The sequence below is a fragment of the Pongo abelii genome, chromosome 6 (genome assembly GCF_028885655.2).
Source record: "Pongo abelii isolate AG06213 chromosome 6, NHGRI_mPonAbe1-v2.0_pri, whole genome shotgun sequence".
NCBI lineage: Eukaryota > Metazoa > Chordata > Mammalia > Primates > Hominidae > Pongo > Pongo abelii.
This window is the reverse complement of record NC_071991.2, coordinates 135896420-135911093: the sequence shown is the minus strand read 5'-3', so window position 1 is coordinate 135911093 and position 14674 is coordinate 135896420. Positions and strand designations below refer to the sequence as shown.

At 35.7% G+C, this 14674-nt stretch overlaps 1 protein-coding gene across 5 annotated transcripts in view; it reads right to left on the bottom strand.

Moving 5' to 3' along the window:
- Window positions 1-14674, bottom strand: part of TRIM24 (tripartite motif containing 24) — a 129778-nt gene that overhangs the window by 56622 nt on the left and 58482 nt on the right. For all 5 annotated transcript variants that reach the window (XM_024249979.2, XM_024249980.2, XM_054560660.1 and 2 more), the window contains exons 3-5: window positions 13624-13771; window positions 9655-9787; window positions 3641-3757 (exon numbers count right to left, since the gene is read on the bottom strand). In XM_024249979.2, the coding sequence (XP_024105747.1) occupies window positions 3641-3757; window positions 9655-9787; window positions 13624-13771 (398 nt within the window). The remainder of the gene's footprint in view (window positions 1-3640; window positions 3758-9654; window positions 9788-13623; window positions 13772-14674) is intronic.

Here is a 14674-nt window from a genome sequence, read left to right as displayed (position 1 = left end):
TTTTCAGCCCTTAGAAGCTCTGCTACTTCTGAGTCCTTCACTTTAAATTCACTGTCTTGAAGATGAGACAGCAGAAATATAATTCTTCTGAAAGATATCACCACTCAATCTTAAAATTAAGTCTTGAATCTTAAAAATATATATAAAATTAGAAGAGAATGAGTACATTTTAAGAAAATATGGTTTGGAAAAATTATGACAACACCCGGGAAAATCAATGCTCTACCTAAAAGGATGGGGGGTGGGGGGTGGGGGCTGGGGGTGGACTAAAAAGGATTTATAAACCATGATGATTCTGAACAAGTTCTACTATCTTAATTGCAACCAAAAGCTAGAAAAGTGTACATGTGACACTCTTTTCTTAGTATTCTTAACTACTACAGTATTCATACACCTAAATAGAAAAAGACAAAAATAGTAGTTTGCTACTTAACCCATTCTTTGCAAAAGTAGCAGCCAAATAACTATGTTTTATCAACCATATACTTCTCTTGAGGTTGGAAATTAAAGAAAAAAAAAATTAAAAAGAGAAAAGCAAGTTTGAAAAACAAGCTTTCATGTATTAGGCTGACTTATCCCAGAGGCAGAAACAGGCACAGCCCAGACCCAGGAAAGTCTTGATAATATTATCTAAGAAGCTAGGGCTCACAGGAATGTGCTCTGAAGACTCTCCCAGCACTCCCCCAACATGGGGAGAAGAAAAAAACAAATTTTCTTTATTTTCCTTTCTCCTATGGTACGAGTAAACTTATGAGTTTATAGATTCCTGTTTGCTATAACTAGTAACTTCAAGCATTGTTTTATCTAAGCAGCTCGGCGAAAGTCATGACACATGCCTAGGCAGGCCTGGATTGTAGCCATCTAGACACCATAGTGAAGGTTAGGAGATAAGCCGGTGCAAGGCACTAGAGCAAGCCTAGATAAGAGCCATCTAGGCCACATAGCAAGAGTCATATGTAAGCCTGAGTTATGAACCTGTCAAAGTATGATTAACTGCCTTTGTTCTGCTTCTGTACCTGAACTTTCACGCCACTATGCTTCACGCCACTGTAAGCTTGTTTCAAACTAGCCCATCCCCTTTTAGAAGTGTGTATAAAAGCCAAGTCCAGTCTTTGTTCTAGGCCCAGTCTTTGTTCTAGGCCTGGTCTTTGGATATTAATCCGCTGGGTCTGAGTGCACTCAATAAAATCCTCCTGTTTCACCTACTGGTCTCTCCAGTCTCTTGATTCCCGCAACACTCTTACAGAAAGAAAAACATACCGTACCACACCAGAATATCTTATAGAAAATAACAGAGCATCCACCAAACTTTGTGAGATTAAATTAAAAGCTTCATTTCTTCTGTAAGCTTCTCCCATAGTTACCCTCCAAAACTTAAGACCAAACTGGCAAAGAATTTCCTGCTGGAAATTCTTCAAGATAACGTTACTACAGGATCAAGGGAACCAGATAAGCCTGAGAAGCAACCAATCTCAAAAAACTCATTTAAATATTCATGATGGTAGAATAGGATGAGTAAGGGGAAAACAGTGCCATGGGGGCAAATGCATAAAAATGACTACCAGTTACTCTAATAAATGTACCCTTTTATAATCAGATAGGCTATAAAGATATGTAAGCAATTTGCACTTAATAAAGATTGTTTAATTTTTTGCCTCAATTCAGAAATCAAAATTGTTACACACAACGTTATTATTTTGTAGAAGAAAAAAAGCACAAATCATTTATAAAAATAAAACAACAAATTTGAAGAACACTATGTTAAGACTTACTATAAAAAACTACAATGATCATAATCATGAAAGTGAAGTACTAGCAATGAGAAAAACACAATGGAACAGAATAATCCCACATATATATATGGTCTATAAAGGTGCTGAAAAACAATTCAACAGATAAACAGTTTTTTCAACAAGTGATAGTGGAAAAAATTGACAGCGGTACGTAAAAAAAAATGTAAACTTTGACCATAAATCAAACCATATACTCAGTGAAACAGTAAGAAACAAGTCAAAGGGATAAATTTCATTAAGGGCAGATGTTTAATTTAAAATTAATTATTTTACAATTGCTACCTTTTGCCACTAGATGGTAGAAATGCCTATAATTATCTCTCTTCATTCATTCAATGAATATTCGTTACAAATTTTCATTACTCAGAATAAAAAAATTTTAAACCCACCAATTATTCTACTTGGCAAAATATACTATTCTGATTAGAATATGGTAAATAAAGGAAATAGTATTTCATTAACTACAGTTGTGTCAAAGAGAAAAGTAAAAACAGGGCCAGGTGTGGTGGCTCACGCCTGTAATCCCAGTGCTTTGGGAGGCTGAGGTGGCAGATCACCTGAGGTCACTAGTTCAAGACCAGGCTGGCCAACATGGTGAAACCCCATCTCTACTAAAGATACAAAAATTAGCTGGGCACAGTGGTGGGCTGTAGCTGTAATCCCAGCTACCCAGGAGGCAGAGGTTGCAGTGAGCTGAGATCATACCACTGCACTCCAGCTTAAGTGACAGAGTAAGACTCCGTTTCAAAAAAAACAAAAAACAAAAAACAAAAAACAGAGGTAAAAACAAATGAGAGCTGATAATGAGAAAAACTAAAAGATATACAACATAATGCATAATAATAAATAGATATAAGAATGATGCTGGGGCAGCAAGAAATGGTAAAACTACGTTTAAAAATCTCTTTTAAGGAAATCAGGTAATACAGGGATTTAATTACCTTAAAAAAATTACCAAATGCTCCACCCCCAGCTATGTTCCAAAATGATAATAACAGATTGTGATGACTGCCTTAAAGTCTGACACAATTTATACATAGAAAAACATTTAAATTCTCTGTGAGGTCTCTTTTACTCTGGCTCATTCTAATAAACATTTCTTGACTTATTTAGGCAGTGACATTTCTTTTGTGTGTAAAACAACAGAAGAGGTCATGGGATTTCATAGGTGTGTAAATTAAATGTCAGTATGTGCCCTAAATGGGATTTTAAAAAGGGGTTAGACAACACCTCCAGCTGTCCCCGCTCCATGGAAGTTAGTGGTTCTCCCTAATCACTGATGTCTTAAGACTTTGGACAGTTGATGATTTTCTTAACCAGGGCAAAAGGCATAACAAGTAATTGTGTAAGTAAGCATTTTATCAGACAAGAAGTAAAAAGTGTGTGGAACAGTTTAACAATCCCTGTATCCTAGTGTCTTAAAATTTCCACCTGTTTGCAGTTTTAAAAAATCACAGCATAAGGCAGGCATCTCAAATTTCAGCAAACCTTAAAATAACAATTAAGGGTTCATTCAAGTATTAAAATATTTTACAATACTGGCAAAAAATGGTTAGTTTTGCATTTAAATTTTGGTATTTCTTTAAAATTGGAAAGTAAGTGATAAGTTATCAACACCTATTAGATAAATGAGCTATTAAAATACTAAGTGTAGTTTATTATTAGTTTTGAAATTTTACAGCAGAAAAGAATGCTTTCCAACTAAGTTTCTGGGAAAGTCTTATCAATCATGTGTTATTGCAGTCATCTAACAACGTATTACTTAACTGTGAGTTAAGGAAAATGTTCTAAACGTGAATATACTTAACAAATTATATAAAAATGATTACATAATACCATAAAATTACCTGTTTTGGATCTGATTTCCTGTGAATTTTATGTATTTTGTTTTTTCCATCAGTTTGGTGATTAGTGTATCTATGATCACTTTCTGATTCTGAAAAGCTTCTTCTATAAATTGATATCTGAAGAAATAAGCAAATTATTTCATATAAAAATATACAATGAGGAAAAAGTCCAAGAATAAAAAAAGACATAAAAACATAAAATAGGATTATAAAGAATTTATATAATAATCTTTTAAAATATCAAATGTATCCCTAATAAGGCAAGTTTCCCCCACCTCTCAAATTATCCCTCCAGAAAGATTATGGACACATAAATATTTTGAAAGTTTGAGAACTACATGCATCCATCATTCAGTTTTTATAAGCTTACAGAGTTCACTTTCACTTGGTGGACTTGGCAAAAATAGTCAATGATATATAATCAGATTTATTAACTATTTTGTAATTTCTACATTATGCAAGCCTGCTGAAAATATTTTAAAAGATCACTTTTAAATAATAGGTAGTTACGTCCTAGGGGCCACAAAGATACATCAGGATAAATACAGACAGAGAAGGGCAAAATTCTTGATGTTATGCCTAGTAATAAAACTTTAAGCAACAGTATAATGAGATATAGCACTTTAAAAAGTTTCCAATTTGCAACTGAGGAAAGATGATTTACTTTGCCAGACTATGTCTGATAACTCAAGAGAAGTTCTAGAGAAGATAGAAAGGCAATGATATAGAAGATACATAACAAGAGTTTTATTTAAGTTTTTCTATAAAATGTACAAAATACAGTATTTCTAAATTAACAATTTTATATAATGTGATTTTAAATGTTTACATGTAACTAAATAGGGTTGCCAGTTAGAAAAAGGGGATACCCAGTTAATAATTACATTGGATTTCCTTAGTATATAATCATATCTGTGAATTATAACATTTCAAATACTTCTATAGGCAACTCAAGTTTTTTTTTACCTTAGTGAACTTTTTTTTACTACCCTTATTTAATATAAGGTTACATGAAATGGTCAAAATGGTCACCCTTATGTTGTTCCTAATCTCAATGCAAAGACTTTCAATATTCCAATATTAAGTACGTTTTCTGCTTTCCATAAATAATCTTTATCAGGCTTAGGAAGTTCTTTTTTATTCCTAGTTTGCTAAGATGTTATATCATGAATGTATATTTAATTTTTATGGAATGTTTCTACTGCTTCTATTGAGATAGGCATATACTTTTTCCTTTATTCTTTTAATATGACATGAAAGATTTTAGCATCAATGATTTTGGCATGTTAAATGAATTCTGTATCCCTAAGATGAGGCCAAATTGGTTGAGATTACACTGTCCCAAAATGACAGTACTACGAGATTTAAGGCAAGTTTTCCCCTCTTCTCAAATCATCTGTTTCCTACTTATTTTCCGTTTCTTGGAAGTTTTACATTCATTTCATGAGTGAGACTGGCCTGTAATTTTCCATTTCTATTCCTTGTCAGTTTTGGTGTAAAGGTTATGCTGGCTTCATATAACAAGTTAGAAAGAATTCATTTTTTTGCCATTCTCCAGACAAGTTTGTATAAGAAAGGGGATTTTTTTTTTTTTTTTTTTTTTTGAGAGGGAGTCTTGCTCTGTCGCCCAGGCTGGAGTGCAGTGGTGCCATCTCGGCTCACTGCAAGCTCCGCCTCCTGGGTTCACGCCATTCTCCTGCCTCAGCCTCCCGAGTAGCTGGTACTATACCCACCACCACACCTGGCTAATTTTTTTTTATTTTTAGTAGAGACGGGGTTTCACCATGTTAGCCAGGATGGTCTCAATCTCCTGACCTTGTGATCCGCCTGCCTCGGCCTCCCCAGGTGCTGGGATTACAGGCGTGAGCCACCTCGCCCGGCCAAAAGGGGCTATTTTTACCTTAACTATATGGTACATTCATCTGTGTCATTTGCATGTGTAATTTTCTTTGTGGGAAGGTTTAAAATTATGAATGAACATTAAAGGACTATTCTGACTTTCTACTGTATTTAGCATAAGTTTTGTTAAAAAGCTTCATTTTCTAAGAGTTTTCCAATATCATGTAAAAATTTGCATTATTATTGACAGATATCCTTTTTATCTTTGAAAATGCATTTGAAATATGGAGTAATGCCACCTTCCTACTCCTGGTAGTGGTTATTTGGGCCTGCTCTCTCAATCACTCATACAGAGAATTGTTGATTATTTACTAGTCTTTTGAAAGACTGAATTTTTGGCTTTGACTATTTCTACATTTGTCTTTATTATGTTTCTTTTAAAACCCACTTACTTTGGGTTTAATTTGCTACTTTTCCTAAACTGCAATAAATGTTTAGTGAATTGACTTTATCCTTAACATATAACATATGCATTTAATAATATAAATTGTCCTCCAAATATGGCTTCAGTTATTAAAAAGAAAAACCTCAAGGCTTGATTGACTGATGTTTTCACTATCATTCAGATCAAAATGTTTTCTAACATCTAGTGGAATTTCTTCTTGATTAAATGTATTAAACTGCTTATTTTAAAATAATTTCAAAGTTAAATTTGCAAGCATATAGAGATCATATATCTCCTTATACAGATTAATCAATTTTTAGTTTGCCTCCTCACAGCCCTTTAACCCCTTAATAATTCAGTGTGCATTTCCTTAAAAAAAGGATTTTCTTATGTGCCCACAGTACAGTTAAAAAATGACTTTGTTACAGCACTTTAACCTATAGACCATGTTTCTTAATTATATCATTTGTCTCAATAATGTCTTCTAAATAATTTTTTCCTTTAATCTAGAATTCCAGGATTGTGTATCAGTAGACTTTAGTTATCACAAGAATTTCATTTCCAAATATATGGTATTTTTCAATCTTTTCAAATTTAAGACTTTAGCATATGATATGGTCAGTTAAAAATATTTTATTGTAAGAATGTATATTTTGGGGTACAGTGTTCCATAATGTCCATAAGACGTTATGTTAATTGTGCTATTCAATCTTATTTATCTTTTTTTTTGAGACGGAGTTTTGCTGTTGTCGCCTCGGCCAGGGTGCAATGGTGCCATCTCAGCTCACTGCAACCTCCACCTCCTGGGTTCGAGTGATTCTCCTGCCTAAGCCTCCCGAGTAGCTGGGATTAACAGGTGTCAGCCACTGCACCTGGCCCTTATTTCTCTATCTTTACTGATTTTTTAGTCTGCTTGTTTTGTTATTTATTTACTTACTTATTTATTTTTTAGAGATAGGTCTTGCTATGCTGCCCAGGCTGAACTCAAACTCCTGGGCTTCAGCCATCCTCCCACCTCAGTTTCCCGAGTAGCTAGGTAGCTCGCACTTACAGGTGCCTGCCACTCTGCTCGGCTTCAATTATTGCGTAAAGTGGTAAGATTTTCCACTGTGACTACGGAGTTTTCTATTAGTTTGAAATTCTGTCATTTTTTTGTAAGTTTATAACCTGTATAAATTTACAACTCATATCTTTTAGATGAAGAGAGACTTTCATCCTTACAAAGTGTCCCTCTTTACCTCAAATAATGGATTTTGTCTACTATACCGTCTTGCCTTTGGTTAATATTTATATGGTGTGTCTTTTCCCATTAAGTATTTTATACATTGAATTTTTAGATATTTCTCATAAAAAGAAAATAGCACATTTTTCTATTTTCCTTCTTATTCAGTCCGAAACCTGTCTTATAATTTGGAACATTTTGTCTGTTCACACTTGGTATAATTATAGTATATTTGTAGATCTACCAACTTACCAAGGCCTCATTATATTCCATCTGTTCTTTATTTCCTTTTCTCATTTTTTTGGCCTTTGTTTATACCGATTAACTATTCCACATCCCCACAACTCTCCACACCTTGGTAATTATATGTACTTATTATTCTTTTAGTGACTACTCTAGACATTACAAAAACAGATTTTTACATATCATCTAATATTGGTACTTTTCACCCTCTTCCTAGACTACGCATGGACCTTAGAACATAAATTCCATACCCTTTTAGTACATTTGCTGCTATGTGATATACATATACACACAACACACCAACAAGATATTATTGTTTCCTAAGTCAACATTCATTTAGATTTACTCTTACCTATTGCTCCATATTCCTTTCTGTATCTCCTATTATTTTTCTTCTGCTAAGAGGTACTTTAAGTGAGAGTTTATCAGGGATATGCTCTCCCAGTTTATTTTGCCTGAAACGTTTTTCATCCACCTTCATATTTAAAGAATATGCTTACCAGGTACAGAATTTTAGATTTGAAAGTTACTTTCTTTTTGCACTTTAAAAATATTACTTTCTTAATTATCCTGCTAGAGGTTTGTGCAACTTCTTAAGTATGGGCTAAATGCCTTTCGTCAGCTTCTGTAAGTTCTCAGCCATTGCATTCTGTCTTCGAATATTGCTTCCTTCCCATTCTCTGTACTTTCCATCCTTCTTGGACTGCAATTACATCCACATTAGATCTTCAATCTCTTCTACTTTTCATCCTCCTCTTGTTGATGATGCTTCTTTCTGGATATTTTAATTTTTTTCTAGCTCATTAATTCTCGTTTCATGCTATGCCAAATCTGTTCTTAAGCACTTCTACTGAGTTAATTTCAGTTACTGTAATTTTTAGGGTTTTCTTTCTTTTTTTAAAGACGGGGTCTCATCATGTCACTTAGGCTGGAGTGCAGTGGCACTATCACTGCAGCCTTGAACTCCTGGGCTCAAGCAATCCTCCCACCTCAGTCTCCCAAGTAGCTAGGAATACAAGCACACACCACTTTGCCCAGCTAATTTTTTGTGGGGATGGGGTCTCACTATGTTCACATTGTCTAACTGCCTAACAAACCTGGTTATTTCTAATTCTGTGAATACTGTTTTTGCAAAATTCATTATTGAATAAGTTGGAGGCCTCGATGTTTTCTTTGTCTTTCTAGCAAGGATTTACATTTGATTCTACGAGGAAACTTGAGGAGCCAGCGATATGATTTCACTTTAATCCAATTTTAGTTGCTGAGCTTTAGTCCCTGTGAGGAACTACTTATTAGCTAATTTATCTTTACTATAATAGTGTAGACTTTCAGGGTCCCAACTCAAGACAAGGAGACGCATTCACCATGCATGATCCTTGCACTCTAAGCTGTGACTTCTCAGCCCTGTGAGCCTATCAAAATTACTCCTCAATCTCTGGGCAAATACCTCAAGGGGAGAAAAAGGCTCCCACCATTCTTAGCCCCAACTCCAACCCAATCCTGTCCAATAATGCTTTACTATTTTATTTGCTCTAGCATTTCATATAGACAATTTCTGTATTTTGTGCAGGTTTTCTAGTCATTCTCAGTTGGTCCAAATTATCTAGTCTGCCATTATTGGGAGCCTAGACCATCATAAGCAATTATATTTGTATCAATCCAAATCTTACTGTCTAATTCATCTGTTGCTGACCTGAATGACTGTTGAGATCAGATTTAAAAGTAAGCTTTGCTAGGAACTATAATGAACTGGAAAAGGTATGCCTCAAATGTTGACATGAAAGTATACAGACCCAGGGCTAGAAAAGCTTCTGTTTTCTCAAAAAAGCCAGAAATCTAGATATTTAAAAAATGTAAAATCTCCCCATTTTACAATGCTGGCAACTAGTTCTATATATTTTAAAACAGTGTGTTGGCCAGTGTTCTCAACTCAGGATGATTTTGCTCCATAGGACATTGCCAATGTCTGGAGCCACATTTTGTTGTCACAACTGGGGAGGGTTAGAGGGTTGCTACTGGCAACTAGTTGGTAGAGGTCAAGGATGCTAACCACCATATAATGCACAGATCAGTCCTCAACAATAAAGAATTACCTAGCCCAAAACATCAATAGTGTCAAAATTGACAAACCCCAGTACAGGCCAGCATAGTGCTGGCCAGACAAAACCTATCTGCAGACTGCCATTTGATGAGGGTTGGCAGCAGTCCTCTTTTGGCCTCTAAAGCTGCATATGAATCTATATATATAACCAAAGATGCTGGTACCTATGCTCTTTATGTTCTAATAACTGACAGTCTCGACATGTCAGTTTGTCACATGTCTCACAGTACAGCTTCAGCTGCTCCTTTTTATGAAAAGGACAAAACACTGGTCGCTGGCTGGTGACACCAACTGCCTCTGCAGAAACAATGGGAGACAAAGAGAAGAAAATTAACAAAATTGAATAGTAAATAATTATTAGATTGCCCATTTGAATTCACATCTATTGATATAAACACTACAGCTTCACCTATTCTATACCATAACTTTCACTAAGAATTACAGATATTAAGATATCACATATTGTCAGCATTTCAGGAAAAAAAAAGTAAATAACCTTTTCATTTTCCAAGTAGAAATTAACATTAGTTCAGGAGTAAATGAAAGAACTAAGTGTGTAGTTAAAAATGTGTTTTATTGCATTAAAAAGTCCTAAGACAGCCCTGGTAAATGAGTATGAACCACCTGGATGTCTTCTATCCTAAATATGGGAGGAGATTTTTTGAAAATACAATTTGAAAAATCAAGCCTGGCACAGTGGCCCACGCTTGTAGTCACAGCTATTCAGGAAGCTGAGTTGAGAGGATCGCTTGCTTGAGCACCAAGAGTTTGAGTCCAGCCTGGGAACACTGTGAGACCTCACAGACAGAGACAGAGAGGCAGAGAAAGAGATGGAAAAAGAGGGAGGGAGAAAGAAAATATAATAAAAATGCCTAAAAGGAGTAGTCAAATAACCCACTTTTGTAAAAATCCTAACAGAGGATACCCATTAACACAGAAATAATAATGTTTTCATTATTACACTCTAGTTTTCTAGTGTGGGGATAAAACTGGAAAATGTTTATGTCATAATGTTAAGTGAAAAAATCAGAATATGAATAAATATGGTTAAATAGTAAACCTCAGTTATCTTACTAATAATTAAAGGCAAAATCCAAACATTTCAGAAATAATCTTACCTCCAGAGATAATTACTATTAATAACCTGGTGTGCACTCCTCTGGTTGTTTTTCTAAATATGGAAGTACATATAGTATAGTGCAGTGTTACATTTTATAAAACAATAAATGGTAGTACATATATTGTCTTTTAAAGATTTTTTTTCTCACTTAACTCTACCTTAGATGCCTTTCTGTATTAGTATATATATCCACCTCATTCTTATTTATTAACTGTATAGTATTTCACGAAATAGATACACCACTATACCACCTGCTGAGGATATTTGTAAGTTTAATGCTGAAATAAACATATGAAAATTATAAATCATTTAAATGTTTCCGTAAGGTAAATTCCTCGTGGTAGAATTGTTGAGTCAAAGGGTAATTCATACAGAAAAAAGCTAAATAATTGTGCCAATTTGTACTCCAACCAGTGTAGAGTGGCTATTAACCGTATTCACAGGGGGAACTCTCAAAATTTTTCATCTTTGACAATTTAATAAATGCAAGAGAGAGAAAGCAAGAGAGAAAGAGAGAAGACACACACTTTACTATCTTAGAATGCATTTCTTTAATAACTGAAATGAAACAACGCTCAGTAATCAGCCATTTGCATTTTTTTTTTATAATGCACAAATCAGTCCCCAACGATAAAGAATTATCTAGCTCAAAATGTCAATAGTGTCAAAATTGACAAACCAGTATGCTGGCCTATACCAGGCGTGGTGGCTCACATCTGTAATCCCAGCACTTTGGGAGCCCAAGGCGGGTGGATCACTTGAGGTCAGGAGTTCGAGACCAGCCTGGCCAACATGGTGAAACCCCGTCTCTACTAAAAATAGAAAAATTAGCCAGGCGTGGTGGTACAGGGATTACATAATCTCAGCTACTTGGGAGGTTGAAGTAGGAGAATCGCTTGAAACCAGGAGGTGGCGCTTGCAGTGAGCCGAGATTGCACCACTGCACTCCAGTCTGGGTCATGGAATGAGATTCTGTCTAAAAAAACAAAACAAAACACACACAGAAAAAAACCCTAAGGTAACCTGAGAGGAATTACAGATAAAATTAACGAACTAAAAAACTGATAATTAGATAAATTCAAGAAATATTTCTGAAGATACAAATATATAAACATGTAGAATTCGGAATGAAAATGAAATAACCAGATAGAGAAAAATCGGCAATATATCACAAGAATATTAAAAGCACAACACATCAAGATGAAATATGGAATTAACTCCAGCAATGCAAAGATGGTTCATTCTTTTTTTTTTTTTTTTTTTTTTTGAGACAGGATCTCACACTGTCCCGCAGACGGAGTATAATGGCAATGATCACAGGTCACTGCAGCCTCGAGCTCCCTGGTTCAAGTGGTCCTCCCACCATCTCACCTCCCAGGTTGTTGGGATTATAGGCATGTAACTATCACACCCAGCTAATTTTTTTTTGTAGATAGGGTTTCACCATGTTGCCAAGGCTGGTCTAGAACTCCTGGGCTCATGCAATCATCCCATTTTGGCCTCCCAAAGTGCTGGGATTACACCAAGTCTTTCACTAGTCTCAAAAAAAAAAAAAAAAAGGTTTTGCTACATTTTGATACATGCTATTACATGGATGAATCCTTAAAATAATAATTACATATGCTAAGTAAAATAAGTTAGATATCAAAGGACAAATACCATGTGATTACACTTGCGTGAAGTATCTAGAATCAGCAAATTTATAGAGACAGAAAATAAAGGCTGGGTGCAGTGGTTCATGCTTGTAATCCCAGCAGTTTGGGAGGCCAAGGCTGGCGGAACACTTGAGGTCGGGAGTTCGAGCTTAGCCTGGCCAACATGGTAAAACCCTGTGTCTACTAAAAATACAAAATTCAGCCACGCATGGTGGTGCACACCTGTAATCCCAGTTACAGGCAGGAGAATAGCATGAACCCAGGTGGCAGAGGTTGCAGTGAGCTGAGATCGTGCCACTGCACTACAGCTAGCCTGGGTGACAAAGCACGACTCACTCTCAACAAGAAGAAAATAGGTTAGAAGTTACTAGGAGCTAGGGGAAGAAAACTGGAGTTATTATTATTATTATTTGAGACGGAGTCTCGCTCTGTCACCCAGGCTGGAGTGCAGTGGCACGATCTCGGCTCACTGCAAGCTCCGCCTCCCGGGTTCACGCCATTCTCCTGCCTCAGCCTCCCGAGTAGCTGGGACTACAGGCGCCCGCCACCACGCCCGGCTAATTTTTTTGTATGTTTTTAGTAGAGACGGGGTTTCAACGTGTTAGCCAGGACGGTCTCAATCTCCTGATCTCATGACCCACCTGCCTCTGCCTCCCAAAGTGCTGGGATAACAGGCGTGAGCCACCGCACCCAGCCAGAAAATTGGAGTTATTACTTAAAGGGTACAAAGATGCTGATTGGGGTGATAAAAAAGTTTTGAAAATAGTAGTGATGGTTGCACAATGTGTAAATGTAATAAATACCACTGAATTGTACATTGAATAGTTAAAATGACAAATTTCATGTTGCATGTATTTTACCAAAATAAAAAACATATGAGTGAACTGTACATTAAAAACAAGACAATAATAATTACAGAAAACTAGAAATAATAATTACATAAAAAAGCCTCTCTGGCTATCCACATATCAGACAAATATCATGATGCAGGTTTACAACAAGAATATCAAAAGGAAAAGAGTTATAAAATATTTAAGCCCACTCTTTGTTGTTACCTTAGAGATAAAAGAAAAATAAGAAAAAGCAATTTTTTTCTCCATTTGTTCTATATTCACACCAATTGAAGACATTTATAGAAGCAGGAGGACAGGCAGTATGAATGTAAAACAGGGTTCTACATCTATTCGTACTTTCCAACATTTGTAAGTACTTAAATTTCGATAATATAAACCTCTTTTACTTAAAAGAGTATATTTAATACTTATCAAAACAAATGTGTCAAAACAAGTCAATACAGGAAGGAAGAAAAGACAGGGGGAAAGATAGAAGGAAAAAAATGAAAAGAACTCATTTATTACCTGGAGATACTTCCTCTTTCTGTCTGACAGTGTGGTCTTTTGTGAACTTTACCCTCTGATGAGCTCTGATACATGTCTTGCAGAGCCATTCAACACACTCTACACAAAACCCATTAGCTTCTGCGTTGTCCTCACAGCTTGTACACACCTGACAAAAGAACCATGGCACGTGAATTTTTGAGAAAATGAAAAGATGGTACTATCACGAGCTATACATACATGATACACCAATCATACCAGGCTAAATCAGTTAGCCTCCTAATGGTGTTGGGAAATTTTAAACTGACCTTGTGTGTTACATTATACACATAAGAAATGAAAATACTGTGAAGAGACAAGAATATAAGTACATTTTCTCCTTAATTCAGCATCCCAAATATTTCAACTAGGTATTTCCCAAACATTATGCTAGGTGTGAGAACATAACAGTCAGGAAAAGCAAACATGGTCGCTGCCCTTATGATAACTACAGTCTTGTAGATAGTTGCAGGTTAAAATCCCAGTTCCCTCACTAGCTCAGCGGTCTTGGGCAGGTTACATAGAGTACTCATCTTTAATATGAGGGTAATAATACAGATATTACTGAGTAGTTGTGAAGATTAAATGTGAGGCAGATGTACATTATTAGAATAAGCACATCAATATATAACTACAAACTGAGAATTACCATAAAGGAAATCTATGGGAAGTTATAAGAGCATATGATGAAGAAATGGATCTCATTTTAGTGGGATTGGAAGGCTGGGGAAAGCATGAGGAGAGATTACCCAGTGAAGGCTTTTACTTCTAGGAAGGGAGAACAGCATGTACAAAAAGTCCCAAGCAAGAAGAGCAGGCAGGTTCAAAGAACTGAACAAAGGTAAGCATGACTGAAGTGGTGCGATTGAGGGGAAGACTGGCAAAAGAAGCTAAGACAAGAGACAAGGGCCAGATTAAGCAGAGTCACAAGGCAATTTTGGTGTTTGTCCAAATAAGTCTATTAAAAGCTTTTAAGAAAGTGACACGGCCAGATTTGCATTTTTATGTCACAATGGCTACAATGTAGAGAACA